We start from the raw sequence: 27562 nt of genomic DNA, 5'->3' as shown, positions 1-27562 counted from the left end.
ATTTTGTCCCCCTCCCAGCATTGCCCACAGCCCAGGAAATGGCATCTTTGTTTGTACAACAGGTCTTTAGGATACATGGTTTGCCTGATGACGTTGTCTCGGACAGGGGACCGCAATTTATCTCGGCCTTTTGGAAGGCTTTCTGTCAAACTCTAGGGACTCATGTATCTTTGACTTCTGGTTATCATCCTGAAGCCAATGGTCAGGTGGAAAGGACCAATCAAAGCCTCCTGACCTTTTTGAGAGCCTTCACCTCCAGCTCACAGGATGATTGGTCATCACTACTTCCCTGGGCAGAATATGCCCACAATTCTCTTACCTCCTCCTCCACAGGTCTCTCTCCCTTCCTTTGTTCTTTAGGTTATCAGCCCACTCTCATCCCTGTCACACCTCCACTCACGGCAGTGCCGTCCGTGCAACAATATATTGCCAAACTGCGAAGGACCTGGAAAATGGCGAGGACAGCTCTTATTAAGTCAACCCAGCGCCACGCCAAATTCGCCAACCGACACCGCAGACCAGCCCCTCGTTTTCGGAAAGGACAGTTTGTTTGGTTATCTACACGGAACCTACCTATACATCAGCCTTCCAAAAAGCTTGGGCCTAGATATATTGGTCCCTTCCGGATTCGTTCCCGGATCACCCCGGTTACCTTCCGTCTTGCTCTCCCCCCTACCCTCAGAATCCACCCCTCATTTCATGTCTCCCTCCTGAAACCTGTTTACCGCTCGCCCCTTGCGGCTCCCCAACATCGCCCGCCACCTCCTCGTCGCATTCAGGGGCGCCCGGCTTATACGGTCCACAAGATCATTGACTCCAGATGGAACCGCGGTACCCTGCAGTATTTTGTCGACTGGGAAGGTTTTGGTGCCGAGGAGAGATCTTGGGTTCCAGAGAAGGATATTTTGGACCCTACACTAATCAGTGACTTTCACAGGGACTATCCTAATCGGCCGTCTCGGGCGTCGGGAGCCGCCCGTGAAGGGGGGGGTACTGTCACGACCACCAGCCAGCGGAGATCAACACGTAAGCGAGCCAATCAGCACCAGCAGCGGATTACTACTAACAAGCGCCGCCGCACGAGTTAACACGCCTGCATTGCTCTACCGTGCGGCACGCCGGGTTATTTATACCATTCGCACCTGATTCCCGTTGCTCGGTATTGGGTTCTCTTCTTGTTGCTCAGCCTAGCGTTCTCACCCCCCTCTTTTGCCTTCCTGGAATTCTGCCTGCACCTTTTGCCTTCGGACTTCGGATCTCGTCTCGCCCTTTGGATTGTTTGCTATCATTGCCTGTTTTGGATTTGACCCTGAAGCTCTCCTTTCTACTACGATTCTGTCTCACGTTTTGGATTGTTCGCCACCAGTGCCTTTACCGGATTTCGACTTACCTTCGCCTTCGGACTACGGCTCAGCTCCTGGATTTGCTCGGTACGTTTACTTACCTCCCTGCGACTCCTGCATCTGCATCGGATCCTTTTCACCTCTACAGAGCAGCGTTACATCATCCTGTTTTTCTCTTTGCGTGTGCGGAGTGGGTTTTGTAAATAAGAAATATCAGTCGCTACTACAAAGTGTCACAACTGCAAACGTTAAAGCAAGAAAATGTAAAAACTGTGCAAAGGTCGGAATACTTTTGCATAACATTCTAAAAAGGATGTTTCTAATAGTGTCTGTATCCCTTAGAAAGCTTATAAATGAGAGGAAAACATTTGGCCCATCTATCTTACCTGCTAGTAGCTAAATATATATCCTCATTATATATTCTGATTATAAATGGTGTTTATATATTGCATATAATAGTAGTATATTTATGCAGCTGGCTGGGTTATAATTCTAACCCTACAGGATTTGTTACAATAAGACAGAGTTTACATGCTTTACTAACACAGTATTGTTAGTCATTTGGCTCAACAAAATGTGTATTTGTAACCCAATTGGCAAGTTTAAAAAAAATGTAGGAGGAAATTCACAAAATAATTCATTTCCAAATACCGGCTTTATTTCAGAACTTTGTAAGAATGCTAAAGGTTTTAGATGGAGAAAGAACACAAATAACATGGCCCTGTGTACACAACGCATGAACCGCGAGTCTTCCAGCACAAACATAAAATGTTTCGATCCCAACCACCTGACAACGGTACCGGCAAATGAGAAACACAACTCCACAATGCCACACAATCTATTATACAGCACGGTTAAAGCTATTTGTTCCAAAACCATTTCTGCCCTTGAACCGATGCAATACCGATTACAACAAGTAGAGGGCGGTATGGTGTGATTTCTTTTTATTGTTTTGAAGTCCTTCCACAGCAGATAGTTCTGATGCTGTCAAACACGGTCATGTAGAGGAGAGGGTGAATGCACATATTCAAAGTCACCAGCCCCTTCGTCACCTGTATTGACTGATACAGCCTGCGCGACGAGTATGTATCAAAGACTCTATTGAAAAAGTTCACGTTCCTGAGCACATGGTAAGGAATGAAGGAGACCGCATACAACACCACAACCAGAGCGATCATCGCGGCTACTTTCCTCTTTTCCAGCGGCGTGATGTTCTGGTTTTTCCACACCACCCAGAGGATGGCGAAGTAGGAAGCGAAAGTCGCCAAGAAAGGCACCAAACACCCAACAGTGGCCAAAAAGACGCTGTAAACGAAATAGGTCTTGTCTTTGTGGTCGAAAGAGACGCACTCAGTGTTGTTTCTCTCGCCTTTGGTCAAGGCGGCATATTTCAGCACAGGGCAGGAAAGGACGGTGACCAGAGCCCAGACGCCGACGCTGACTAGCTTGGCGTGTTTGGGCCTGACGTGGCTGTGCGTGAACATCGGGTGCACGATGCCCACGTAGCGGTTGACGCTGATGCAGGTGATGAAGAAGATGCTGCTGTAAAGGTTGCAGGTGAAGAGGAAGCGCTCGATCTTGCAGGTGGCCTCCCCAAAGATCCACTCCTTCTCCCCGAGGTAATAGATGACCAGCAGCGGCAAGGTCAGCACATACAGCAGGTCGCTGACCGCCAGGTTGAAAGAGAAGACGACCCCCGTGTGCCAGTTTCTCCGCTCTCTGGTGAGCAGGAGCCAGAGCGCCAGCACGTTGCCCGGGAACGCCAGACAGAACTCGATTCCGAAAACCGGCGGCAAAAATCCAATCTGGAAGCTATCAGCCCCGCTGCTGTTCATCTTCCCGACGTCTTTTCTTGCGGGGGACCGGTGGTCGCGACCCTCGCGTGCCTTCTGTGAAAGAAACGCACACGGCAACAACGATAACAGTTTGATTGAGTGGAAATCCCGGCCGGCCATGGAGTGAGGTTTAATAGGATCTATTAAACCTCACTCCATTCTCATTTTGTCGCCTGTCCTTTTTTTAAGTTAAAGGAATGTGGCGCTTTGTCGGTATGATCTATTAATTGCGTTTACAAAAAGACGAAACGAATAAAAAACACTGCACCCACAGCGTCCTTGATGCTGTATGGCGAGGGGAGGGGAGGTGAATGGTAGGTAGAAATACACAAAAATAAACGCCGCAGAAACGCAGTTTCTCAGACTCCTGACCTCCGCGGAGGACGCAGCCTACAGAAGCTAAGAAAACAGATGTGTATCAGCCTTAAGCATTGTGGAAAACGCCATGTCGTGGGCTAATCTTTTACTGTAAATTTAATTATTCCGTTTTTCACCTTTCCAATTAGCGTTGTATTCAAAGGCACGAGGAGCAAATAAAAAGCAGTTATTTTGGAAGTGATCGATTTGAAGCGTAACGTGCCCAACGACATTTTACACCTCGTATGGATCCTACATTCACTTTTTCACTGCGATAAATTACGTGATACCTACCTTTTAATGTAGAAACTGTTCACCACAGAGCAAAAGTCAGAGCGCGAAATAAGACATGTTGATCGGAGTTAAAATCTGATAGGAGCTGGATTCTTAATCACGGGCGTCTCTCAACTCGGCACCCTCTGGAGTTGAAAACACTTACGGAGCTGCAAAAAACATTTTACGTGAAAGCGTTGCTCGGGCTTTGTCGAAACGGACAGCACACTTGGGGAAAAAGAAACTTCCTCATTCGCGTGAAGTCAAGTTCTTTTTAAAATAGCACTTGGCAGAGACGTTGCACCCTTCACAGCAAAACGACTTGAAGGGTCAACTCAAAACTGGCTAGAAAATAGGTTTGCGGCACCGAAGCTGCGTTGGGCTCTCGCAGAGGAAGGGTTGGTGAAGTAATTTAACACTCCCCTCCCTAAACAGCCAGTCAGCCCCTCCCAGCAGATAACAGCACACACTCGACTGCTGCGCGCCTTTCATAGCCCTGTCTGAAAAGGATCAACGAAGCGCAAAGAGGCAGAATAAAAACAGCAAAGATTATAGATATGACCGCCTTGCTTAATTACTGCGGCAGAGTGAATGGATAAAAAGAGTCCACAGCAGAAAACAATGGGCAGCACAAGTCCAGGACACACATCACTGATTTTTAGTCTTGTATTTTCAATAGCCTCGAAGGTCCTATACTCATACTAACCCCGTTATGAATGCGAAGCGATGAGGGCGAACCCAGGTGCACGACAGGATACGCACAGACGCACACCGGCGTCAGTTTAGAGAAACCAACTGACCTACACAGGTCGGCCTGTGAGAGGAAATCAGATCAGTCGGCGACTGTGACGCCGAGAACATGCAGACTTCACACAGACGCTGTCCCAGGTCTAAATCGAACCCAGGACCCTGCGGCTCGAAAGCAGTGGATATTTTGTCATTTCTCCTTCGCAGTTCTTATCTGGAGCTGTGGTTGAATAACACCACTGAATGATGAGGGTTACTTGAGCTGCATGTAAAGAAATGGTCACTGACTTCTGAACGGTGTGTTGATTTCGACTAATACGATTTATTTAAAATTGAGTTTTTTTTTCTTTCCAGGGGTTGACAGCAATGTCCTTGCAAGTACTTTGCTGTTTTCCCACACTTCCTCTGGACAACCAGTGTCCAAACACGGGTACAAACCTGTAAACAACGGGCATCGTCTTTAGACAGTTTAAGCCCAATGCCCGTGGCAATTCAAGAGTTGGATAAAGCCAACATACAGACCGCACTCTGACTCTCCAGAACCCCTTAACTCTTCAATCAAATACATTTCGCAGACTTCTGTGCGGTGAAAATGCACTCAATTGCCAAGAACTCCTACCCGCAAAGTGATAAAATGAAAGCTCATATGATCTGCCCTGCAAAACTCATGGTCTTCCGTTCTTGAGTTTTTCTCAGTCATTTCCTGAACGTTCTGCCTGACTGTTTCGTCCCTGACTCCCCCGCTCTAAAAAGCTCTGCCACTCGTTAAACCGGGTTTCCTGTCTTTCTGGCACCGCTGATTAAAGTCGTGAAGATGGCACAGACAGCCGCGCAGGCAGCAAGAGGTGAGAAACGTTAGCTTGAAGGCAAAGCGTGGGAAGAGCTCCCTCCACCAACGAGCTAAGCCGCAGGCTCACCTAGTTTCCGGCCGTGGCGAGCCCCCCTCACCGGGCCCGTCCTAGCAGCGCAACAAAGGTTCAGCCCGTCCTCGACTAGACTGCCGCGCTGCTTTCCTCCCGCGCACACTTGTTACACACTTCTGGAACTGCGGGCGTGTCGGTGGAAGAAAGCTCAGTGCAAACGGGCACCGCTGACCAACTTCATCACCTCTACTGGTTTACGCACGGTGAAATAATGCAGCCAGGAGAAATGAAATGCACGCACCGTTTCGATGCATTGCTTAAAAACTCGAAATGTGCACGAATGCCCTTTTAGGAATGGCGACTTAAGGGGGGTACATCTTTTGGCCTAAGGAGTGTTAAAAGAATACTTCTGAAGGAAAACTCCGAAGAAAAAAAACGTTAAAAGCATCTGCTCTTATGCAGTATAATACACAATTTGTTGAATTGCAGTATGTAGCTGAATTCTGCAGTGGTTCAGTTGCTTATAACTAGAAAGAACATACAGTAAGAATATGCTGAACAGCAGTACGATAGGTCCGTCTTTTCCAATACCAGTAACCATTTCAACAGATGGTATACAGGCATTTAAGAATACATGGGGGGTTAAAGATTCAGAAAGTCCCAACCCACCCTCTAAAGAATTCGAGAAACCCACCTGGGCTGAGGAGAAGGTAAAAGCGACAAAATTATTTTGCAGTTTGAGCAAGTAGCGACTTGCTTTTCCAGCAACCACAAGGAAAAAACCTCTTTAGCTTTTTTTTTTTCGATGGAACAAGTGACGGTGTAAGATTAAGGTAGACGGAGAAGCATAAGCTTAACAGGACATTACGTCCAGGGAAAGCGCAAGAAGATAAAACTCAAGTCAAATAAAACTGAATACAGGATCTGCCTATAAAACGCCGTAGAGCTGCGGTTTTCAGAAAATAATAACGACAATAATAACGGCTTCTGTTTCTGCCCGAGACTCTTAACTAGTTCCAGTTATTCAACCCACAGGAGCCATTCATAGTTAAGTGTACGTTTCGTCCACGGGCAGGGTCTGACCCGCTGTTCCCCAACTCCCCCTTTTCCCTGACCGACCGGCCCAGGACGTCCATCTCCGTTCGGTTTGAAGAGAAACGCCGTGGACGCCTCGCTAGGAACCTGCCTTCGCCACCACAACCAGAACTAGCGGACCTCTCGGCCTTTTAAGGGTCGTGGTTTGGAACAGGGAGACGCTTCTTTCGCCCTTTGAAGAACAGCAATGCGGCAGCGCATCTAGACTCCAGCGTCCCGCTAAAGGTTTGTCCCGGCAGGGGCACAAAGCCCTTAATACCGGTCAAGAGGCCCAGGCCGTTTGCAGTACATTTCAAGGCTTGTATGACCCGACATAGGCTAATGCGGCATCAAAGTTGTAACGGCCCACGTGTCAACTGACCCATCAATCTACTTACCCATTTAATTAACCACACAGCCAAACATGGTTTGGAATATTAACTCTTTCCTCTTATCAAAGACTCTGTCAGACATCAGCCTTTTTTTTCCAGCAACCCAGACAGCACCCTGGACAGTGTTTAAATAATTTTTTATTGCAAGAAATAAAATAAAAAAATTGCAAACAAAATGCAATTCACCATTAAGGATTGCTTTTCAGATTTTACCCCGCAAGTCTGTACATCATTTACAAACAAAAGGCAGAGAGAGATCATTTCTAGTTTCAAAACAGGAACAATTTTGTACATTTTGGTAAAGTGAAAGTTGTAGGTGGAAGCAAAATGGTTTATATATATCTCTCCCGACAGGAATTGGTCTAGCGCCTCTGCCCGCAGACAGTAAGCTCAGACTCCGCTTCGCCTGGGCACAATTTGACTGCTTTCCAAAATATCCTCTGGCTTCCGTCCTAATGAAATGTCTATTCACACAGGCTGCCCATGCTCATTATAGCAGGTACAGGTGCAGTTGATCTGACCTCCAGGAACAGAACTCTATTGTTTTTCAACAGTCCTTATTTAAACTACCTGCATCCATTTCCTGCCCTTGCATCTATGTAGGGTAAACAATTTTCACAATAGTCTTCCAGCACCTCATAGTTTTCCAATATGAAGTTAAAGGCTCAGCCAGGACAAAACCCAAGAGGGACGGTAGTGCTGGAGCCCAGAACTGGAATAACCAGATAGCAGCCACACTATTAAGTGCTCTCTCACTGCCCCTGAAATCTGACCCGCAGCAGGTTCTGGCTCTGTACGCCAAATTATTTTATGCTGCACACGGGTGCTGCTGTGCACCCACCACTCCTCAGCGTTGTCTTGCTTTGTGGGAAAGCAAGACGTATCCCAAGAGATGCTGCTTCCAACCGGGGAAAAAAACCCTCACAAAGCACAAACACACCACGGCACAAACATCAGCAAGCGCAGTGCGTCAGTCTCTCTGTGCTGCAGGAACGCCGCCAAATTCATCTGTATGTGCTAAAGGGACAGTGCTGGCCTGGACAGACACATGGAGCCCCCGAGGGTACAGAAATGTTTTCCGCCAGTCGTGGCCAAGGAAAGGGTCACTGCCGACCTTTCCCCCTTTTCTGCTTGAAGCCCTGTCTCCCCCCGCCCATTGCTCTCCGCTTCAAACCTGGTTGAGGTTTGCCCCTCTGTCCCTTAAATCCGAAGCCCTTCCCTCCCCCCGTCTTCCTCCCTCCGAGCTTTTGCTCCCCCCTCTTGGCAGGCCGATTCCCTGCTCCTCTGTCTCCCGGCTGTCTCCGGTCGGCCCTCCCCCTTGCTGGACTGGGGGCTCCCCGGTTTTTCTTCCCAGGTTTGGGTGCGCTCTGCCTGGGCGAGTCTCGGCCAGCCTTCCTCACTCTCTCGGAGGAGAGCTTCCTCTTCTTGAACGGTCTCGGAGCGTTTCCTGGAGCCCTCTTCCTCTTGGAGGCCCCTGGGAACATGTCTGGTAGGGGGGTAGGAGGGGAGGGGGGCAGGATGAGTTGCAAGTCGAGATTTTCATGGACAGCTCATGCCTCCGCTACAGACCCTACAGAATGCCACTGTCCCACTGCAACCTGCTTTACTGTGTACTAAGAAAAACGAGGCCTTATCATCTGTTATCTCTGCTACCATCAGTGACTGCCAAACCCAACAGAGAATCTCCAGGGGACAAGCTCTGTATGTTTACTTCTGCAGTACCCTGCCACCTAGACCATCAGCAGAGGCGTGACAGAGCAGTAGTGCTGCTGAACTTCAAAAGCTCTGAGGACGCAGAAGGCTCTGGATGGACGTGGAACCTAGGCTTGCTGGCCTTAAAACTGTAGCTAAAGCCTGCAGAAAGAAGGCCTAAAAAGGCTGTAAATACGCCATTCCTGAAGTAAAGAGCAGATCACAGGGCACCCAAAAGAAGCCATGTTGATTTTACCTCCATTCGTCTTGTCTCGCTCTTTTTAAATTGTTAAAACAAATGGGGGACAGTCAGGGCAGGGCTCTTACCATCGTCAGGCTCCACCCCCACAGCCTGTCTGTAATACTCCGCCTCATCATCGGATTCCTCAGCAGCAGCAGCCTGGTCATCCTGCACCCCAGGATCCTCTGCTTCGCTGTCATTGTCCCCGCCTTTATCCTGCTTCTGCTTCCTCTTGATCCCCTCCAGGCTCCTCTTCCTGTCATCAGCAGACAGCAATGGAAAATCATCAGCCACCCTGGCATGAGCCAGCCTCACACACGCATTGCGCACTTCAATGCCGAGACACGAGAGAGATAACAGACAGAGAGTCATCGACCTGTGATCTATTTTCTGGGCTGTTACACGGGCACAGTGGTGACTCACTTGTTCTGTTGGTATTTCTCTTTCTTCAGTGCGACGTTCTGCTCCTGCTGCCTCTTCCTCTCCTCCTTCAGCTTCAGCTGCTTCTCCTTGCGAGCCAGGATCTCCTTCAGCTCCTCTTCCGACTTCTCAACTAGCGAGGACAGGGTTTCAAATCAGCCCCTGGGTTTTGACTCTTGCATTGACGTTCCAGAGCGTTACTGTGCGACCACCCTCTCCTCATGAGCAGCCATGACTGCATGAGGCACCTGGTCTAACACGGTCACCAGGCATACCGGTCAACTGGAGCACACAAAGCAGCTTCCTTGTTTCTGAAAGGCCACAGGACGCATCAGTAAGCGTTTACTTTTGAAAGAGCAATCACAGCGCTGTCAGGAAAAGCAGCTTTCATCACGCACGTCCAATGTCCTCCCAGAAAGCGAGAAGGTGAAGACATGTGATCACCCTTCGAGATCTGGGGTGGAAAGCAGTTCCTTTTTTGGGAGGAGGTGGTATTGTGTTTAGGGAAAGTAAAAAAAAAAGTGCTCACAAAGAAAAATCTACAGAGCAAATAACTTAGGATCACCTAATTCCTAAGCAACCAGGCAATTGGGAAGCAGCCATTGGGCTTTTCCACCCGGTGCTCTCAGAAAAGAAAAACTAAAGGAGAAAATTGCCAACTTACTGACAGTATGGTAAAGCACGTTCCCTCCACCCATCCCTTCTTCAATCTTTATCAGCTGCAGGGTCATCCTGGGGCCAATCTGGGAACAGAGAGAGGAGGGTGAAGCAGTCCCCTACATACTTAGGAAAGGCTTTGAAATTCCATGGGACATGAAGCATGTATCCTAGAAAAGCAGCCCATTTTGGTGTCTTTGGCACAGCGATTTGCAGGACTGTAGATCTCATCTGTATGAGGAATTTCGTTTTGCCCATTTTTACACCTAAAACAAACTGAAAAACCTTTTATCAACTTGGTTCTATACCTAAAGCCTTACTGAAAGAGCCTGTGGTCACTCCCCTCCGATATTCCCACGGGTCATGACATCACTCAGCTGCAAGCACACTAAAAGCTGGCGGGACTCTGGGCAAGAAGGGTCCACTTGGTCTCAACCACACTGGTCAATTGTGCCCCCATTACTCTGGGGGTCACGCCAATAGCTGGCATAGCTGGCCTAACCTAAACTATGAACATCTGGACTTCAGGCCTGGACCTGTGCGCTGAACAACCACCTTCACTGACTGAGCCACACGAACGCCACTACTCCTGATCTGAAGCACCCTGCATCTGTATGGAATGAACTTTAACCTAATAACATTAGCTAAAACAGCCAACAAAGCATGGCGTCATCAGAAAGCGTTTACTTCCGAGACATCACCGCGACGTCAGTGGGAAATGCTTTCATCATCTGCACACCGCTTCCTCTCCTCCGGGTCCAGGATTTGAGGAAGAGAGAATCAGTGTGGCCACTTTTTACAGCTCACCTATACTTCATGGGTCAAAAAAATCAATAAAAATCAGTCCTGCAACACCAATGCATGGCTGCTTTCTTCCTTGTAAAGGCCTTCACCCCGAAGACCTCAGTGCAGAATGTTGTCAGCAAAACAGATGGGCTAACCACGGTGAAGTGCGTACCTCAGTCAGCCTCACGGCGCTCTGCTGGGCCTTCATGTTTCCTCGCCCGGAGCACACCTGCGGCAGTTCAGTGATATTGTGGTCGCCGTCCTGCTCCGCCTCGCTCTCGGAAAGATTGGCAGCCCTGCGGGGAGAAACACGCCCCCCCCGTTAAGATCCCTCTTACAGCCCAGCGTGAAAGAGTTTCTGGTGTAGTTTCTCCATGCGCGCATACAGACGGGCCGGACACATTCAGTGCGTTTACTTTGAAAAGAAATCACTGTGCAGTCAGCAAAGAAAACGTTTCATCAGCTGTGTCCGGCCCCCTGTTCCTTTAAGTGCAACGCAAGCCACTCAGCTTTGCCACAGAAGCTAATACTCTGGCTTCTTTCAGAACTGGCTGGATGAAATCCTGCGATCAATCAGTTACTAACTACCGAACTGTCTAGGTGGGCCAAAGGACCTCCTCTCATTTTGCTGCCCGGCCCTCAAAACACCATTTTAAAAAGCAAACAAAAGCTGGGTTTTCAGCTCTGCAAGGCTAATCAGAACAAAAACAATATCAATTTAAAGCCAAGAGGATGAAACTGCTTGATCGTTAGAAGCCAGGACTGACCCACTGATTAATGTTCCAAGAACAAGTCTAGCACATCCCCACTGGACTCTCTTCAACTTAATTAAAGCTAATCATATTACCAGAACTTTCAATTGTTTTAAAGTAACCTGTGAATGTGTAAGGGTGTATTTAAAAATCTGCTACAGATATTGTTATCAGAGTGAATCATTGTCCAATCAGTAAATTAACTAAATCTTCCAGATTACTTAAAATCACATCAGCTCAGTGGGGAAAAACAAACAAACAGAAGACTGTCTGGATTGAGATACCCCGTCTCTATTTGAAGCACAGACAAAAACCTGTACATATAGCCACTACTCTAAGAACACTAACCACTGCCTGCACATTTACACCTGAAATGTCTTTTCTTCCCTTTTACAAATTCCGCGATATCCTGCAGCCTCTTACTTCATGAGCAGCTCACTGACGTCCTCAAACTTGCTCATGTTGGGAAACTTCTCCTGCATCAGTTTCTTCACCCCCTTGCTCATCCCTACAGGAACAACCTTCAGGCTGCTGCCGGGGGAAGATGGACAGGAGAGTGAGGAACTGCACCACTCATCCAGCAAAGCCAGAATGCAGCACAGGCAATGAAAGAACAAATCTTGTCACACCATTTCTAGACAATTTTGTTTAAAGAATGCTATGCTTGGGCACACATGGCTTTTGACCCTGAAGGTTAAAGGGCACAGCTTTAGCTCCACATGACTGTATGGGTAAAATGAAGCTGGCCTTCTCAGCCCCCCCCGTGACCTCTGCAAGATTTCTTTTGGGACTGGATGCATCAGTGCGTTTACTTTGATGAGAAATCACTGTGCACTCAGCATAAAGATAGCATCATCCTTTGCAACCAGTATTGATGTATCAGTGTGTTTACGCTGATGAGAAATCACTGCACTCAGCATAAAGCAACCAGCGCCACCCCAAAACAGGAAATTAATTTGACTTCCAAAGCACTGACAAGGCTAGCAGAAGAAAACAGACTTACTAGTGTCTGAACTCTATCGTCTGAGTCTGTGCATCATAGCTGATCAAGACACACCTCTTTATGGTGTTTAGATTTACCTGCAAAGGAAACGGCAGTAAAAAATAACACGTTTGTATATACAAAAAATGAATCGGCATTACGCAAATTAATAACTTAGTGAAGAGCAGCATTGTAATGCATGAGAAAAAAACACCAATGAAACAGCAACCACATTTCCATTTTTAAAAAACCTTTTTCCATTACCATTAAGACACTGCTGACACCTAGTGGACAAAAGTGGCACTGGCTATTTCTGCACAGCAAAGCCTACAACTATCCAACTTCAAGCCAGGACTCTGAACAGCGAGATTTCTCAATTGGATTTTTTCCATTGACCATTCCTCATGACACAAATAGCTCACCTTATGCACGTTGATGGAAGGAAACATGTTCTGGAACATGGTAGCCATCAGTTTGACCTGCATGCCCGCCAGCCCAAAGTTATTGAGGATTAGCAAAGGGTGATGGGTGAACTGCTCCTCGTGCATCCTGTGTCGTTTCAGAGAGGACACCACATCCTTGACCAGGGAATACTGGGAGGGAGAGAGCAGCAGAAGGAACATTCTTCAAGACACCACAAGCAAAGTTAAGACCATTGGCTTGTAAGCAGAAGACCCATGCACTGCTCCACAGTGCATTTATTTCTCTGATCATGCACAGTCATCAGCCAAAGCCCTCTGCCATCGACATTACCTTGCAAACATTTTGGTCAATCCATTTGACATGGCTTTGCTGCTTTTAGCAATTACTATGTGCCACCATAGCTCCCAGTGCCACAATATTTTCAACAGCTGTCAAGAAGCCAGCATATTAGTAAATGGCAATGGGCAGCAGGTCTGTATCCTCCTTTCGCTTTCTGAGTATCTCTGTGCAGTATATGAAGTGCAAGAGGGTCAGCTCTTAAGACGCTCTTGTGCACAATTCTGTTCTCTCAGGTTACCTACCAGGGGCTCAAATTAAGATGATTAATAAACCGCAAAGTTTCTGACCAGCTGCTTTCCCCATGGCCTTCACCCTTCTTAACCACATGAATACAGGATGCAGTGTGTATAGAACTGTGGAACTGTGCACGCTCTTTGTGTAAAGAACATATGTCTTATTGAGCGCTTCTATCCATGTTTTTGCACCAAGATAACAGATCAAATTCCTTGTACAAGTAACAGACTTGGCAAAAAAAAGTGATTCTGATAATGAGTGACAAACTGCAGGTGGCCTTGCACCAGTCCTCCAGCCTTATATACCAATGTAGGTCTGTTCCAGATCGCTTACCTTCAGGACTCTGAAGTACAGCATCGGTCCCTTGGGCAGACGGGCAAGCCTCTGAAGAGACACGGAGAGACTAGTTTTAATCACCCACTTTCTGTGGCTCTTTCCTGTTTCTTGACATGGATATCGCACATGCAGAGCACAAGGACTCACCATGTTCACAGTGGCCGGGGTTTTGCTGAAGATCAGGAAGTGGGTGACCCCTAGAGTTCCTGCCACAGCCACGAAATCCTTCAGCACGTTCTTCTTCCGCACCTAGACTCAAGACATGCGCCAACATGACCATCAGGGGGCTGGATCCCATACGCCAACTTCACATTATCTACGTCACATTAGGAACACTAATTCACCAGTCATGCCAGTAAAGCTCTCAAAAAGCTGGTGGTGTTGTTGTTGGCTCCCTTCGAGAAACATTTAGATAAGACTCCTGGACCAATTATTAACAACCAAACCAGCTAGATGGTCCGAATGACCTCTTATGGACAAAGTCACCTAACAATCATTTTTAAAGCGAACATCACAGAGCACACCGAAAACTTGCACTTGCATGGGGCTTCAGCTAGGTTGCATCAGAGCGTTTACTTTGAAGCATCAGCAGAAATTCAACCAGTACTTAGGCTTTCATCATCTGCATCCAGGGCCCTTCTAAATAGTATATGCAAGAAAACAAGCATTTGTTTTCAAATGTGCAAGGTGCGCAGCTCTCTCCTCGGCGGTTCACTGCACTAAGGGCCGGGCCTCCAGCTGCAGAGAGAAGCATCGGCCATGTCTGTTCCGAGGAAGTGACGTCACCTTCGGCAACAGGCCGGAGACCCACGTTACACGTGGAAGCCTGCTCTTACTTTGAGGGTCTCGGCGGTGTAGGGTTCCATGACTCGCCGCATGTCCTCCACCAGCTGGTGAATATTCTTGCCGATCTGCCCTCGGTGGAACACGAACGAGTGTGGAACAGAGCCATAGTCCTCCTGTGCTAGCTGTAGAGATTTCTGTCGCGACTTCTTCTGGTTCTTGGTCTTCAGAGACAGAGACAAAGAGAAAGCATTACGTTAAAGGTCCTCGCTGTTCTCTCCCGACAGTAGCTTCTGTATGCTGAAAGGTTCAAAAAAAAGATTGAAAATGGTGGACACAAGTGATGGGTTATTTTACAACTCGGAGTTTTAAATCTGCAAGAGGTCCTGTGGGCTTCAGATGCATCAGAGCGTTTTTAGCCACGGAAATTTCAGCATCCCAGTGACTGAAAGGGACATACAATACATAAAATGTCTGCTAATTTCACTTGAACACAGACCCAAAAAATGGAATCGAGTACTTAAGTAACCGGTTTGATTATTTGGTAGATTAGCGAACATTATGAAATGCAAACCCGTATGTTACAAGACAGAAATAATTTAAAACGTTAATATAAGTGCCCACGTTTCTCGATCAAACAAACGAATCCTGATGTATTGATCCTACAATAATAGCGTGTAAAATTAATCTTATTTGATTTTATATACACATCTAATGTCCCAAGGTATGGAGTCATTTTGGCGATGAAACGAAAAATATATTTATAAAACCTTATTGTAGAAAAAAACTTACCTTATCTTTTCCCATATCTTACAATTATTTTATTTTAATAAATATAAAAACTTGTGATATTTGAAATAGAATTAATTAATCTAATCTGTAGACGATTTCAAACCATGCCACACCGTCCAACTTCCCTCGCTCACATGGTGGGAGAAAACTTTGAACTTCCGCCGTGCTACACAAAAGGCACGCCGTGTGGTACAAAGCACTAGTTACATCTTAGATCCTGATTCCGTGTTTTAAACGTTCCTACCTTTCGTTTGCCTCGAAGGTCGACGGAATAGTGACGAGAGTGTAAAGGTTAGAGGAAAACTGAGATAATATATATATATAAAGGAAATATATGTAAGTCTGCATAAAATCAAAGAGAAGATAACAAGACATTTTTAAATTGGAGCCCTATTCAATGATTTCTAATTGTATGCGCGGACCATTTCTGATTAATGTGAGGTTTTAGTCTCCTTTCACTTCATTTACGTTAGGTTAGATAGGTTTGGAGCGCAAAAGACGAATGCAATCTTCACTTTCGAAGGTATATTTTGCTCCTGAGGCGAGCTCATAAATATTAACAAAGGATTCAGCCTGGGCCGTCTTCTCTTAGTGATTGTTTTTGCGTGTAGGAATCCGGGTTCGTTACTTCAGATTTTGGATAAGATGTAGATATTTTGTTTGACCAGAAAAACAATTCTGAGCTAAACCTTTTCTATGTACTTAGTTACTTAGCGAGGTAAACCTGGGGATAGAAGCGATTGAAATAACCTATTTTTTTAAAATGCTGGTTTAGATATTATTCTAGTGCCTTCTCTTAACCCTAAACTAACAGTTAAAAAGAAGTTAAAAAACATGCCTTATGCCGCTGTGGGCTAAACCTCTGGCAACTGTTAAGCTGTGGATATATATACAGTATATATGTTTGACAAGGAAGTTCAAACAGCCCCTCATCTAACTGATAACTCTTCCCTTTTGCTTTACCCCTCAGTGCCTGGCTCCTGTTTACTCTGGTCACCTCTGTGCCCTTTCAGGCCTCTGGTGGCCCTCGGAGCAACTCCCTGCTGGCCCTGCTTAGTGTCCTTTCCTGCAATTCCAGGCATGCGAGTAAGCCATATTAAAACAACGTCTGGCGGACAGAGGGAAATGAATCTGGTCAGGAGGAACGAGCCTGTCGCTGTGAATTTCATTCTGCTTTTTCACGGTGAGAGGACTGCAGGGTTTCAACCCTACTTCCGCTGAGCCCCTGTTCAGCAGCTTTTATAATAATAATTGCTTACAGTTATATAGCGCTTTTCTGGAAACTCCACTCAAAGCGCTTTACAGGTAATGGGGATCCCCTCCACCACCACCACCAGTGTGCAGCCCCACCTGGATGATGCGACGGCAGCCATAGTGTGCCAGTACACTCACCACACACCAGCTATCAGTGGGGAGGAGAGCAGAATGATTAGGCCAATTCATAGATGGGGATTATTAGGAGGCCATGATCGGTAAGGGCCAACAGGGAATTTGGCCAGGACACCGGGGTTACACCTCTACTCTTTTCGAGAAACACCCTGGGATTTTTAATGACCACAGAGAGTCAGGACCTCGGTTTTACATCTCATCCGAAGGACGGCGCCTTTTTACAGTATAGTGTCCCTGTCACTATACTGGGGCATTAGGACCCACATGGACCGCAGGGTGAGTGCCCCCTGCTGGCCCCACTAACACCTCTTCCAGCAGCAACCTTAGTTTTTCCCAGGAGGTCTCCCATCCAGGTACTGACCAGGCTCACACCTGCTTAGCTTCAGTGGGTTGCCAGTTGTGAGTTGTGAATTGCAGGGTGATATGGCTGCTGGCTGCTTTATAGGTCACTGCTACTGTAAATCACTGAAAGTAGAGACTTAAACCAACTTCTCTGTGATCAGTCTAACAGGTGGTTTGTTAAATATAGGAATTTGAGGATTACTTGGAACAAAGATACGACAGTGCAGCTGGTATGTACAAGCAGCCCCTCTAAAACAACAGATCAGGTAGAGGAGAGAGAAGTTGTTTCACTTGTTGAATCGAGGGAGAGCGACAGTTCAAACTCAGAGTGGATTTAACCAGGTCACCAGAGCTAACATCCCTGCTTTTATGAGAAGTGCCATGAGATCGTCAGTTGAAAAAGTCAAAGAAAAAATCACATGGATGCCAAGATCCTGGTTAGATTAGGGGGAAGCTTTCCTCTTACTTAACTTAACGTCTTCCAGCATGAATTACTGAATTGATACTTGATTCCTCAATTACACCAGGTGCTGCAGATCACTTACATAATTAAGGATTAGCTGGCACCTGGATCAAAAATATGCAATGAAGTAGAAGTACTAGGGTTGCCTACTCTGGGATTAGATGAGGGGGAGTTGGAGTTTCCTCCAGATTTAAATTCACTACAAAAAATCTGTCAGCTTGTACTTACAAGTTTAATGACAGGCCTTAGCAGACATGCAGGAAAGACTGTCCAGTGACCGCCCCCACCTCCAATTACTGCATACCAGGAAGAGCTCAGCGGGGCTAACTAACCCCTTATTATCCACTGGGAAGCGCTGAGATACAGCCCTGTCTCCGCTGGGATGATTGAGGTGAGGTTAAGAGTCATTGGGGCATTGGGTTATCTAATCAGAACAAACACTACAAAAATGATAAATACTAGAAACTGATTCAATTTGCAAGCTTTTGAAAGAAGATTCTCTTGTAAGTTTAGGAGTGATTCTTCAGCTTTTGTCATTTGTTTCTTAGTAAAATCATTCAGATTAGAATGAAAGATTTGTGTTACAATGTTATTTGCAACAAATCATCATATTCTAGTGTACCTGTTTTAATATGAACTGCATATATTTTAAGTCTCAGTGTTTGCTTTATGTGTCTTAAATTTGCCTCCTATCGGATTCTTGTGCTCCTTTGCAAACATCTGTCCTTTTTGAGTTTATGTTCACAGAGCCCTGCAGTATAACATGTGATGTAGTGGGCTTGAGAGAAAGAGAGAGAGCGGCTAATTTAGGTTAAGAGAGATAAAGGTGGAGGGAGGTCGTTAGCTCTGGACATTAATTGCGAGTGTCTTTGATTGGGAGTCATTTGACAGCAGAAAGACAACAAGGGCAGATCTGCCAGGCTGCATCCTGTTTCCCTCTGTCCTTCTTGCAGAAATCAGACAGGACATCTGGACAAGCCAGCATCACGCTGCAAAGAGGTTTATAATATTTTATCCTTTTGTTCCTCTTTCAAAAAGAGATTTGGTCACTTGTGCTGTCTATTTGTTTAATGAGCAGGTCTTTAGCCTGCTGACTGATTAAAAGAAGTTTTAATTTGCAGAGAAGCTCAGTTTGTCCTTGCCCACAAGTTTTTTTTTCCACCTAATTGCTGGGAGCAGAGGACACTTGTGTGGCCTCAGCAGTGGTCGTCCTGTTCCAATTATCCTCCAGGACAGAGCCAGGCGGTCAATGACCAGGGAGCGCAAGAGCCCAGACTGAGGGATCGCAACAGTGTCACTTAGCACTCAGGCCCAGGTACCGACGACGCTGGGAGATTTCCGTAACAGCAGCCTTTCCACGGGACGACCATCACTTACCAGCGCACGGCGTGGGAGACTTGCAAGACGAGATATCGACCACACAGCTGCTTGGGTAAGAGTAACGCGTCTTCAGATTCATCACAATGCCAGCCAGAAATTCAGTGATGCACTGTGATAACTTTAGTGTAGCTTTGTCATTAAATTCAAATTATTGAATCATTATTGAATATTCAAATGTCTTTCAGTCTTAAAAAGAAATCTGTCGATTCTAAAGGCTTTTAAAGAGAGAATGCTGAAGATGCTTATTTAAGTAACATGGAAAGAGGAGACGCCTCATGTGCTTGCGAATGCTGCTTTTGATCTGTGTTTTAAACAGATTTTTAGACAACACTTTTCTGAATGTACACTAAGACCAATAACTTCACTGAAGATGCTTTTTTATTGTGTATCTTATTGTGTAAAGAATGGGAGAACCTAGAGTAGCCAATCAAACTTAAGCGTGTGCCTTTGGGAGACAGGGAATCCAAAGTAACTATGGAAAACCCACATGAGCACTGGGAGATCATGCATACTCCACACAGAAGGCACCGTAGGTCAGAATCAAACCCAGGTCTCACAGGTGTGAGGAAGCAACACTATCTGCCACTGTGCTGTCTTGGATGCCTTTTTGCATGTTTTTTTCTCCATTAGCCCGGGATTCTCTCCTTGCAGTCTTGGAAAGATATTAGGCCTGTTAATTGACTTAATTAACAAGGATAAAGATTCATTACATTTGAGCTGGAAGCCTAGGTGTATTTGTGATTGCTGGTTATGCTCAAAGACAATTTCTTAGAAGGTTAAGTGATAATGGGGATAGGCACAGTCCCTAAAGTCTCTCCTGTATTTACAGTGTTGACTGTACTGACACTGGCAATGACCTGCTAACTGGCCCCTGTCTGCAGGTCTGACTTACACTGCGTGCCTGAGTAAAGATCTGGAGCACAATAAAGTAACATCTGGTCCGTGTGCAGAGCCAGCAAGCTGCACGCCTAATACAGCTGGCTGCTTTGATATTGAGACACCCATCAAAAGAGTCATAATGAATCCATAATGTATATTTTTTACATCACTAGTGGTGTTCTGATATAATGTTTACTCTTAATTTCCAAATTGTGATTGCTTGTAAAGGCTTATCAGTGTGTGGTATTTTCCCAGTGGTTTACTGTGGTTACAACATAAATGTACTCTGCTTTGCTGTTGGTTTGCCCCAGGTGGCAATATACATGATCTCTCTGCTCTGCTCTCCTGGTCTAATGGTGTTTTTGAACAATGTTCTGTTTTCACCATTGTATATGCCAGCATACAGTTAAACTGAATAATCATACTTAATTTAGCAAAGGCGCAATTGTTCATTAAGAAGGTAGTGTAATTGGTGAACATGGAGTCCTACAGTAACTCCAGGCAAACCTGGAGCTGACAGCCATCACGTAATGCCTTGTGGCTGCCTGCTGATTTGTGGAGCACTGATTGTAGGAATAGTGCTCAGAGGTCTGGAGCGGGAATCTGGAATTCTCCAGGGCTCTTTAGACTATAAATACTGACGGATCAACCCTGACGGATTCTGAATTGTTCTCCCCAGATCCATCCTCTGGGACAGCGGAAGTCCTGCTTGGATTGCGTGCAGCGAGATGGAGTGGACACGCAAGGCCGCGTCTTTTCTGCTTCTCTTCCTGGTGCTCGGCGTCGGCGTCCTCGCGGGCAGTGGGCCGGTGGACGAGAAGGGCGGCGAGCCCCCCGCGCAGAAACGCCAGTCCCGCTCCTCGGAGCCGAAGAGCACGGTGGGCGGCAGGTGCTCCTACACCTTCGTGGTCCCCCAGCAGCGGTTGACGGGGGCGCTGTGCCTGAGCGTGAGGGGGGCCGGCGGGGAGGAGGAAGGCCTGAACCGGACGGAGCTGGGGGAGCTGCGGGGGGAGGTGGGCCGGCAGCGGAGCCGGCTGGAGCAGCTGACGCGGCAGGTGGAGGTGGGCGGCGGCCTGGCCGGCGAGGTGCAGCTGCTGCGCAAGGAGAGCCGCAACATGAGCTCCCGCATTGTCCAGCTGCACACCCAGCTGCTGCACGAGATCATCCAGAGGAAGGACCAGTCCCTGGAGGCCAGCCAGTTGGAGAACCGCATCCTCAATGCCACTGCCCAGGTGGGAGGCCTTTTCAGGCTGCATTTTAAGACCTGTTGTAGAGATAGAGAGGACAGCTCCGCTGTCACACCCTTCATCTGCAGACGCATTAAAGAGTCGGTGCCAATTAGAAGAGCAGTGCATATATCACTGATATCACTGCCAGCTCCACAGCTCCTGATAGGAGAGTCAGCACTGATTGGAGGAGCAGTGCGTCACTCACTGATGTCACTGCCAGGTCCACAGCTCCTGACAGGAGAGTCAGCACTGATTGGAGGAGCAGTGTGGCACTCACTGATGTCACTGCCAGCTCCACAGCTCCTGACAGGACAGTCAGCACTGATTGGAGGAGCAGTGCATCTCTTACTGATATCACTGCCAGCTCCACAGCTCCTGACAGGACAGTCAGCACTGATTGGAGGAGCAGTGCATCTCTTACTGATATCACTGCCAGCTCCACAGCGCCTGACAAGAGTCAGCACTAATTGTAGGAGTAGTGCATCTCTTACTGACATAATTCCAAGCCTGCTAGTGCCCACCGTGCCACAGTAGTCTCTACTGCCATAAAGGTACTGGGCTTATAAGCAGATTTTAAGGAAACATTAAAGTATCATAGCTAGGTTGTTCTATTTGAAACCGAAAACGTTTGAGAACTTTATAGCAGGCTGATGTTTAATTGAATCCGTTAGCGACTTAAATGGCCTTAATTATAACTCTTTTCTTAATTGAGGAGTCTGAGATGAAATATCACTGTGAAAGCTGCAGAACGCAACCTGTGGGCTAAGTATTTGCGGTAATACTGTATTATTCCTTAACAAAAAGAACTCTTTTGAAAGAGCTTACCATTATGTCTTGAGTTAAGCAATGGACCTTAATTATAGATTTGGTTTTAATGGTGACTGAAACAGATCAGTCCTGATGGAGAAGTTTGCAGGAGAACAAAAATAATTTACCTCAAAAAAAAAAAAAGAAAGGAGGAAAGGAAACACATTGCAACACAAGCCGCAGACTGTTGCTTCATATCAATATCTGGAAGACCTTCCCCAGGTGCTGCAGGTGATGGCCAGTTTCCAAGAACTGGAGAGGAAGTATGCCGCCCTGGCCTCTGTCGTCAACAATCAGAGTCTGCTCATCGCCCGCCTGGAGAGGCACTGCCTGCCCGCTGTTGACGACCCGACTCCAGAGGTAGGGGGCGCTACTGGGCTTCAGACTATAAATGAAAATATTTCTCCCAACACTGTGATTAGAACTCAATGGGTCTTTTTTCCAGTTCTAAACCCGCTTTTCTTATTTGTCTGCCAGTTAATTGTTTGAGAATAAAGGACATATTTTATTGATGATGGAGGTAAGGCTCCAGTTGCCTAACAGATCAACAGTTGCATAACAGAACATTTCAGCCTGATATGCTGTAAATGCTGAAATAATCAATTGCTTTTATATCCATCCTGGTTCATGCATAAAATTAAGTATTACAGGGTTAAGAGGTATTTTAAAGAATATACAGTAAGTATATAATATAACAAAGGTGGCCAAGCCTAATCCCAGGGAGTCACAAACCTATCACAAATATCTAAGATTTGACCACTGAAGAGCATATTTTTAGTGGGAGGAACCCCCCACTGCAGCCACAGTGAGAACTCTATCCACTCTCTATCCACACAGATAGACATCCAGTGTCCAGAATTGTACCCAAGGCCCCTGAGCAGCGAGGCAGCGATGCTAACCAATGTGGCATCCTGTCACCCTGGGCCAGCTCCATGAGGCATTTCAATCACAGCTATTTGAAAGCTAGCTGTTTTGTCCTGGCTCTCACGCCTTGTCCCTTGTCCTACAGAAGAGCTCGGTGCTGCCCCCGCAGGTCACAGTGGTGCCCGCTTCCCCATCCGGAGCCTGGAACAGCAGCAAGGAGCAGCGAGACTTCCAGAGAGACCAGAGCCCCACCCTGACCCAGGAGGGGAGCCCATGGAGGACACGAGCGACCCCACCCTCTGCTGGTGCGCCCCCCAGCCCCCCCACAGACAGGCCCTACATCAGCTATCCCATCACGAAAACTCCAGGTACAGCACAGTCATGCCCGCTATCCCATCTTGGTCCTGTTATAGGCCTGTTTGGACCACTCCTCAGGGCCATTCCCCTGCTGGTTCCATCTTGCTACTACTGAGCTTCTTAACGTAGAAATGGGAGAATGCAGCGCAGTGGTTAATTATAGTAAAGGCTAAAAGGGCCTAGGGAGAAACACTTAGGGTGACCCGAAGAGATCTGTGGCATGTGGATTACTCAAAATCTTGTGACTGAATGTGAAAAACAAGCAGCAGCAGCAGCAGCAACAAAGCAGGGGACGCCCCTTCTTAGTGAACTCTGTGGCCAGACTGGAGGCCGGTTCCCAAACTGTCGATTGTCAGAGTGAAAGCAGGCTCTTCGTTCCCTGACCTGTGATTATACAGGCTGTGGTGAGAAAGAGGGTCTGGTTTAGGCTTGGGAAAGCATAAACACACCGGCTATTCCCATGAGCAAAGAAGGGGTGGCTGGGAATTCCAGCAGTAGATGGCCTGTTAATTGCTTTGGTAACTTACTCAGTATGACCTGAGACCTCTGACACAAGCTGGGTGCTATTCAATCAGTCAGAACTGCAGTTGTCTCTCTCCTATCTCATTGTGTATCCCAGGGCATCGTTATCTACAGTCCCAGTACCCCCACAGCACTGCATATCCACTGCAGAAACAATATCTTTCTTGTAACATGGTGACCAAGCCTGTGCACAACATTCCAAATGAGTACTTATTAGCACATTGTACAATTTTAACATGACATGCCCTGGTTTAAATCTACACTTTTATGTATCTATACCCTCTTTTTGCCTTTTTCATGGCTTTAACACAATGTTGTTACATAGAGGACAAAAGTAGTTTGAATGTTAAGTAAAGTCTTTTTCAAGCTCATTGTGTCTTGTCTGATATTTATTGACGTATGTTTTTGCTTTGTTAAACCCAATGAATCCAAAAAGCATTGCAGGATATATGATGCATACATCATGGAAAATGCTTTTGTAAGGAAGAACAAAATGTCTTTGGAACTGTGAGTGATTGTCTCTCCTCTTGTCCTCCGCAGGGCCTTGGCGTGACTGTCAACACGTCCTGGAGTCTGGCGAGACGACGAGTGGGATCTACCTGCTGCGGCCTCTCGACACTAACCACCTGGTGCAGGTGTGGTGTGAGCAGAGCCATGCCCAGGGGGGGTGGACTGTCATCCAGCGAAGACAGGATGGCTCGGTCAACTTCTTCCGCACTTGGGAGCAGTATAAGGTGAGGGTCTGTCCATGAGCAGTGTCTGATTGTCTGTGTTAATCAGTGTTTTAGAAAATAAATCGTCTGGGTCTTTTGAAAAGAGAAGAGAAGCTTCCACACAGTAAAGTCACTTTCTTTGAGTGGCAGTGTGTGATTAATACATCATGAGCTGGTGACTCATAGAGGTCATTGACTGTGACCAGGCAGATGGGATTAGTCAGCCAGGCTCTCTCAACTGCTGGCTGGCAGTGACATCACAGACAGTCTCACTGCTCCTCCAATTTGCTCCCTCTCCTGTCAGGTACTGTGGAGCTCCCAGCTTGTTGAAGGGTGAACAGCCTTGACAGGGGGTGTGCGAGAGAGGCTTATGCCATCCTCTTCCAGACCATGCTAGTGAGCTGAGCTTAAAATGATTTCAATTGTTTGCAGCCACCAGGTCTTCTTTAGCTTAACCCCACAGCTCAAGGTCTCCTTTTCTCAGATATGTTTCATGAAATGCTAACACCACCTGCCTGCCTCCCCCTTTGTGTGATCCAGCAAGGTTTCGGGAACCTGGGCGGGGAGTACTGGCTGGGGCTGGAGCACCTGTACTGGCTGACCGCTCAGGATGACTACCGGCTGCGCGTGACACTGGAGGACTGGCAGGGCCGGCAGGTCTACGCCGAGTACGACAGCTTCCGCCTGGAGCCGGAGACCGACTGGTACCGCCTGCGGCTGGGCAGCTACCAAGGCGACGCGGGCGACTCCCTCTCCTGGCACAACAACAAGGCCTTTACCACTCTGGACCGCGACCGTGACGCTTACACTGGTGAGGCTGGCTCTTACACTGTCTGGGGCTATGGTTTGACTTCCTAGCAAGCCGAGCCAAGAACCAGCATCCCACCCAGAAAAACAGCAGCACAATGTGGATGTGATTTTTCCCCTTCTGTCTTTGGTGGGATGAGCCATCAGAAAGAGAACCAGAGCTCAGGCTCGTACAATTAGGACTCCAGTATCACACAGCAGTCGGGGAGGAGGCTGACGTTATGTTGAAGTGCAGCAGGAAAACCTGAGCTGGTTTGCTGTGATTTGGGGGAGTACAGTAGCCGTCCATCCGTACACATTAAGAACATAAAAAAAGAGAAAGATTGAGAAAAATTACAAACGAGTCGAGGCCATTCATCCCACCCAGCCTGTTTGGTAGATGGTAATTAATTGACTTGAGGATCGTGTTCAGCCGTGTTCTAAAAGAAGCCTGGGTACAGGCTGCAACAGCATGGCTGTGAAGCTTGTTCCAGACCCCCACAACCCTTTGGGTAAAGAAGTGCCCCCTGTTTTTATAAATGTGCTTCCACATGGTCTCACTACAAGTTCCACTTGTGTCCTCTAGTTGATTTTCACTGTTCATTCCGAAGATCTCCACTCAGCTGACTTTGCGAGTGCCTTGGAGGATTTTAAAGGATTTGTAGACATCTAGAAAGTCAATTTAGCTGCTTTTCTCAGCATTTGTCATATCCTGTCTGATCCGTGCATCTTGCCTTTTTTCCATCTGTTTCAGGAAACTGTGCCCACTACCAGAAGGGTGGATGGTGGTACCACATGTGTGCCCACTCTAACCTGAACGGGGTGTGGTACAGGGGAGGGCACTACCGCAGCCGGTACCAGGATGGGGTCTACTGGGCAGAGTTCCGCGGCGGCTCGTACTCCCTGAAAAAAGTCTCCATGATGATCAAGCCCATTTAATTAGCGGCAGAAGGATCAGAGAGCGCCTTTCGGAACATGACAGCACTAATCCCTAAGCATGATCTAAACCTTGTAAAAATTCACCGTGGCAGAGGAGATGTAGTGACTTTTTTAAATTTTGAACTCCCGATTGTTAGCTTTTTATATTCCCATCTGATTTGAGGGTTGCCAGTTGTGTGTTCTTCATGTCTCCTGGATCACGGATACGAACCGCGAGACCTCACACGGGAGGGAATGAGGAAGTGTAGGCAGGCTGCTCCGACACGCCCGCCTTCAAGCCACTTGTCCTGAAGGCATCACAGGCAGCACAGCCCTGTACCGGAGGATTTACTGATGTTTGGAGGAGGAGGTCATCCCATAACCGTTAGCACCAGTGTCCAGCAAGTGCCCAGGAGGCCGCAGGGGTTGCTGTGTTTGCTGAGAGCCCGGACAATCCTAGATGGCTATTTCTACTCCCTCCTGCTTGGCCAAGTTAACTCTACTGCTCGGGGAATCCCTGTCGCAATCAGCACAGTCAGCTACTGACAAGACCCAGCCTGGAGCCTGCAAAGCCCGGGTTCTATAGCTCGTCCTGTGCTTGGTCGAATCATGAAATCATGATAGAAGCGTGGTAAAGCACACAGAGGGGTCTGGTCTGATGTGACGAAATCTGTACAAAACAGGACAGAATCATGGGAAAATCACAGGATGGAAGTTAGAATTAGCAGAATTTATCATTATAAACTTTCGGAAGTGGTTTCTGTACCTCAGATCCAGAGTGTTTATAAAGCAAGCAGAGCTGGTTACCCGGGGCAGCTGGTGTATTTTTAGAACCTGTAGTTTGACTATTAACCATTCTTGTCTTAGGATCTATTTAACGTTGAAGGAAAAACATGGTCATAGTTGATTGTGAATACTGCATTTACATTTATATGTACTTCCACTTTAAAAACAAAATTACCTTTATTGCAGTATTTGGTTGGTGGCTGGTTCAATGTTTTTTTTTTTTTCACGCCCTGTCCTGCGTTTCTCTTCAAGTAGATCAAACAGTCAGCTCTCTTAACTCAGACTCTGTAGCATCTGTCCTTCTTACAATGAAAAACCACGGAAATGACTTGGCAGGAAGCTGAAAGGCTACAGGTGCCTGTCCTGTCGCTCGGCAACGAGCCCTAAAGGATTCCCCTGCCACTTCCTGACTCTTGCCAGGACTGGCAGATCAAACCAAGCTGCGCTTTCGGCTGTAGACAGCTGAGACTTACCCCCACCAATCCTGAATCCCGATCCTCTGCCTACTTTAATCCTAATCCTTTTCCAGAAGTGCAGTTCACACGGTTGGAGCTGTGTGGACCTTTTTCATCAAATAAAAATTGACACTTCAAGCCAAATAGCACTGTTTTCTGCTTTTGATTCCATGTATTAACTCTTTGTGCAAGGGCTTATAGACATTTCAAGGGAAACTAACCTACAATTTTGATTTAAGATTTGCTGATTATTTTTGGCTCTGCAGGAGTGTTTCAAAGGTGCTTGCTGCAGGAATCGGATTACATCACTGCCTCCGCCCTGCAGCACTGTGATTCCATCAGGCAGCAGGT

At 47.0% G+C, this 27562-nt stretch overlaps 2 protein-coding genes across 5 annotated transcripts; one reads left to right on the top strand and one right to left on the bottom strand.

Annotated features, from left to right (window-relative positions):
- Positions 1-1979: 1979 nt before the first annotated feature.
- On the bottom strand, positions 1980-15479 carry LOC102684928 (suppressor of SWI4 1 homolog). Its single transcript, XM_069195749.1, has 13 exons — positions 15322-15479; positions 14583-14753; positions 13894-13995; positions 13744-13794; positions 12837-13007; positions 12436-12512; positions 11856-11963; positions 10853-10976; positions 9902-9980; positions 9241-9370; positions 8904-9073; positions 7991-8370; positions 1980-3232 (listed from the first exon to the last, which is right to left on the bottom strand). Exons 1-13 carry the CDS (start codon positions 15334-15336, stop codon positions 2288-2290), a joined length of 2523 nt encoding a protein of 840 aa, XP_069051850.1. The 5' UTR covers positions 15337-15479; the 3' UTR covers positions 1980-2287.
- Positions 15480-15557: 78 nt separating this feature from the next.
- On the top strand, positions 15558-27355 carry angptl6 (angiopoietin-like 6). 4 transcript variants are annotated; one of them, XM_069195783.1, is made up of 9 exons: positions 15558-15612; positions 16292-16504; positions 18747-18947; positions 20454-21006; positions 22033-22170; positions 22820-23042; positions 24094-24287; positions 24807-25077; positions 25807-27355. In XM_069195783.1, the coding sequence occupies exons 4-9, from the start codon at positions 20503-20505 to the stop codon at positions 25989-25991; spliced, it is 1515 nt and encodes a 504-aa protein (XP_069051884.1). In that variant the 5' UTR covers positions 15558-15612; positions 16292-16504; positions 18747-18947; positions 20454-20502; the 3' UTR covers positions 25992-27355. The 4 variants fall into 4 exon arrangements, with proteins under 4 accessions (XP_069051884.1, XP_069051883.1, XP_069051885.1 ...); XM_069195782.1 differs by having other exon boundaries at positions 15573-15844; XM_069195784.1 differs by lacking the exons at positions 15558-15612; positions 16292-16504 and adding an exon at positions 17450-17906.
- Positions 27356-27562: the final 207 nt, after the last annotated feature.

This window comes from Lepisosteus oculatus, chromosome 11, assembly GCF_040954835.1.
Source record: "Lepisosteus oculatus isolate fLepOcu1 chromosome 11, fLepOcu1.hap2, whole genome shotgun sequence".
Lineage (NCBI taxonomy): Eukaryota > Metazoa > Chordata > Actinopteri > Semionotiformes > Lepisosteidae > Lepisosteus > Lepisosteus oculatus.
This window is presented reverse-complemented; position numbering and strand designations above follow the sequence as displayed.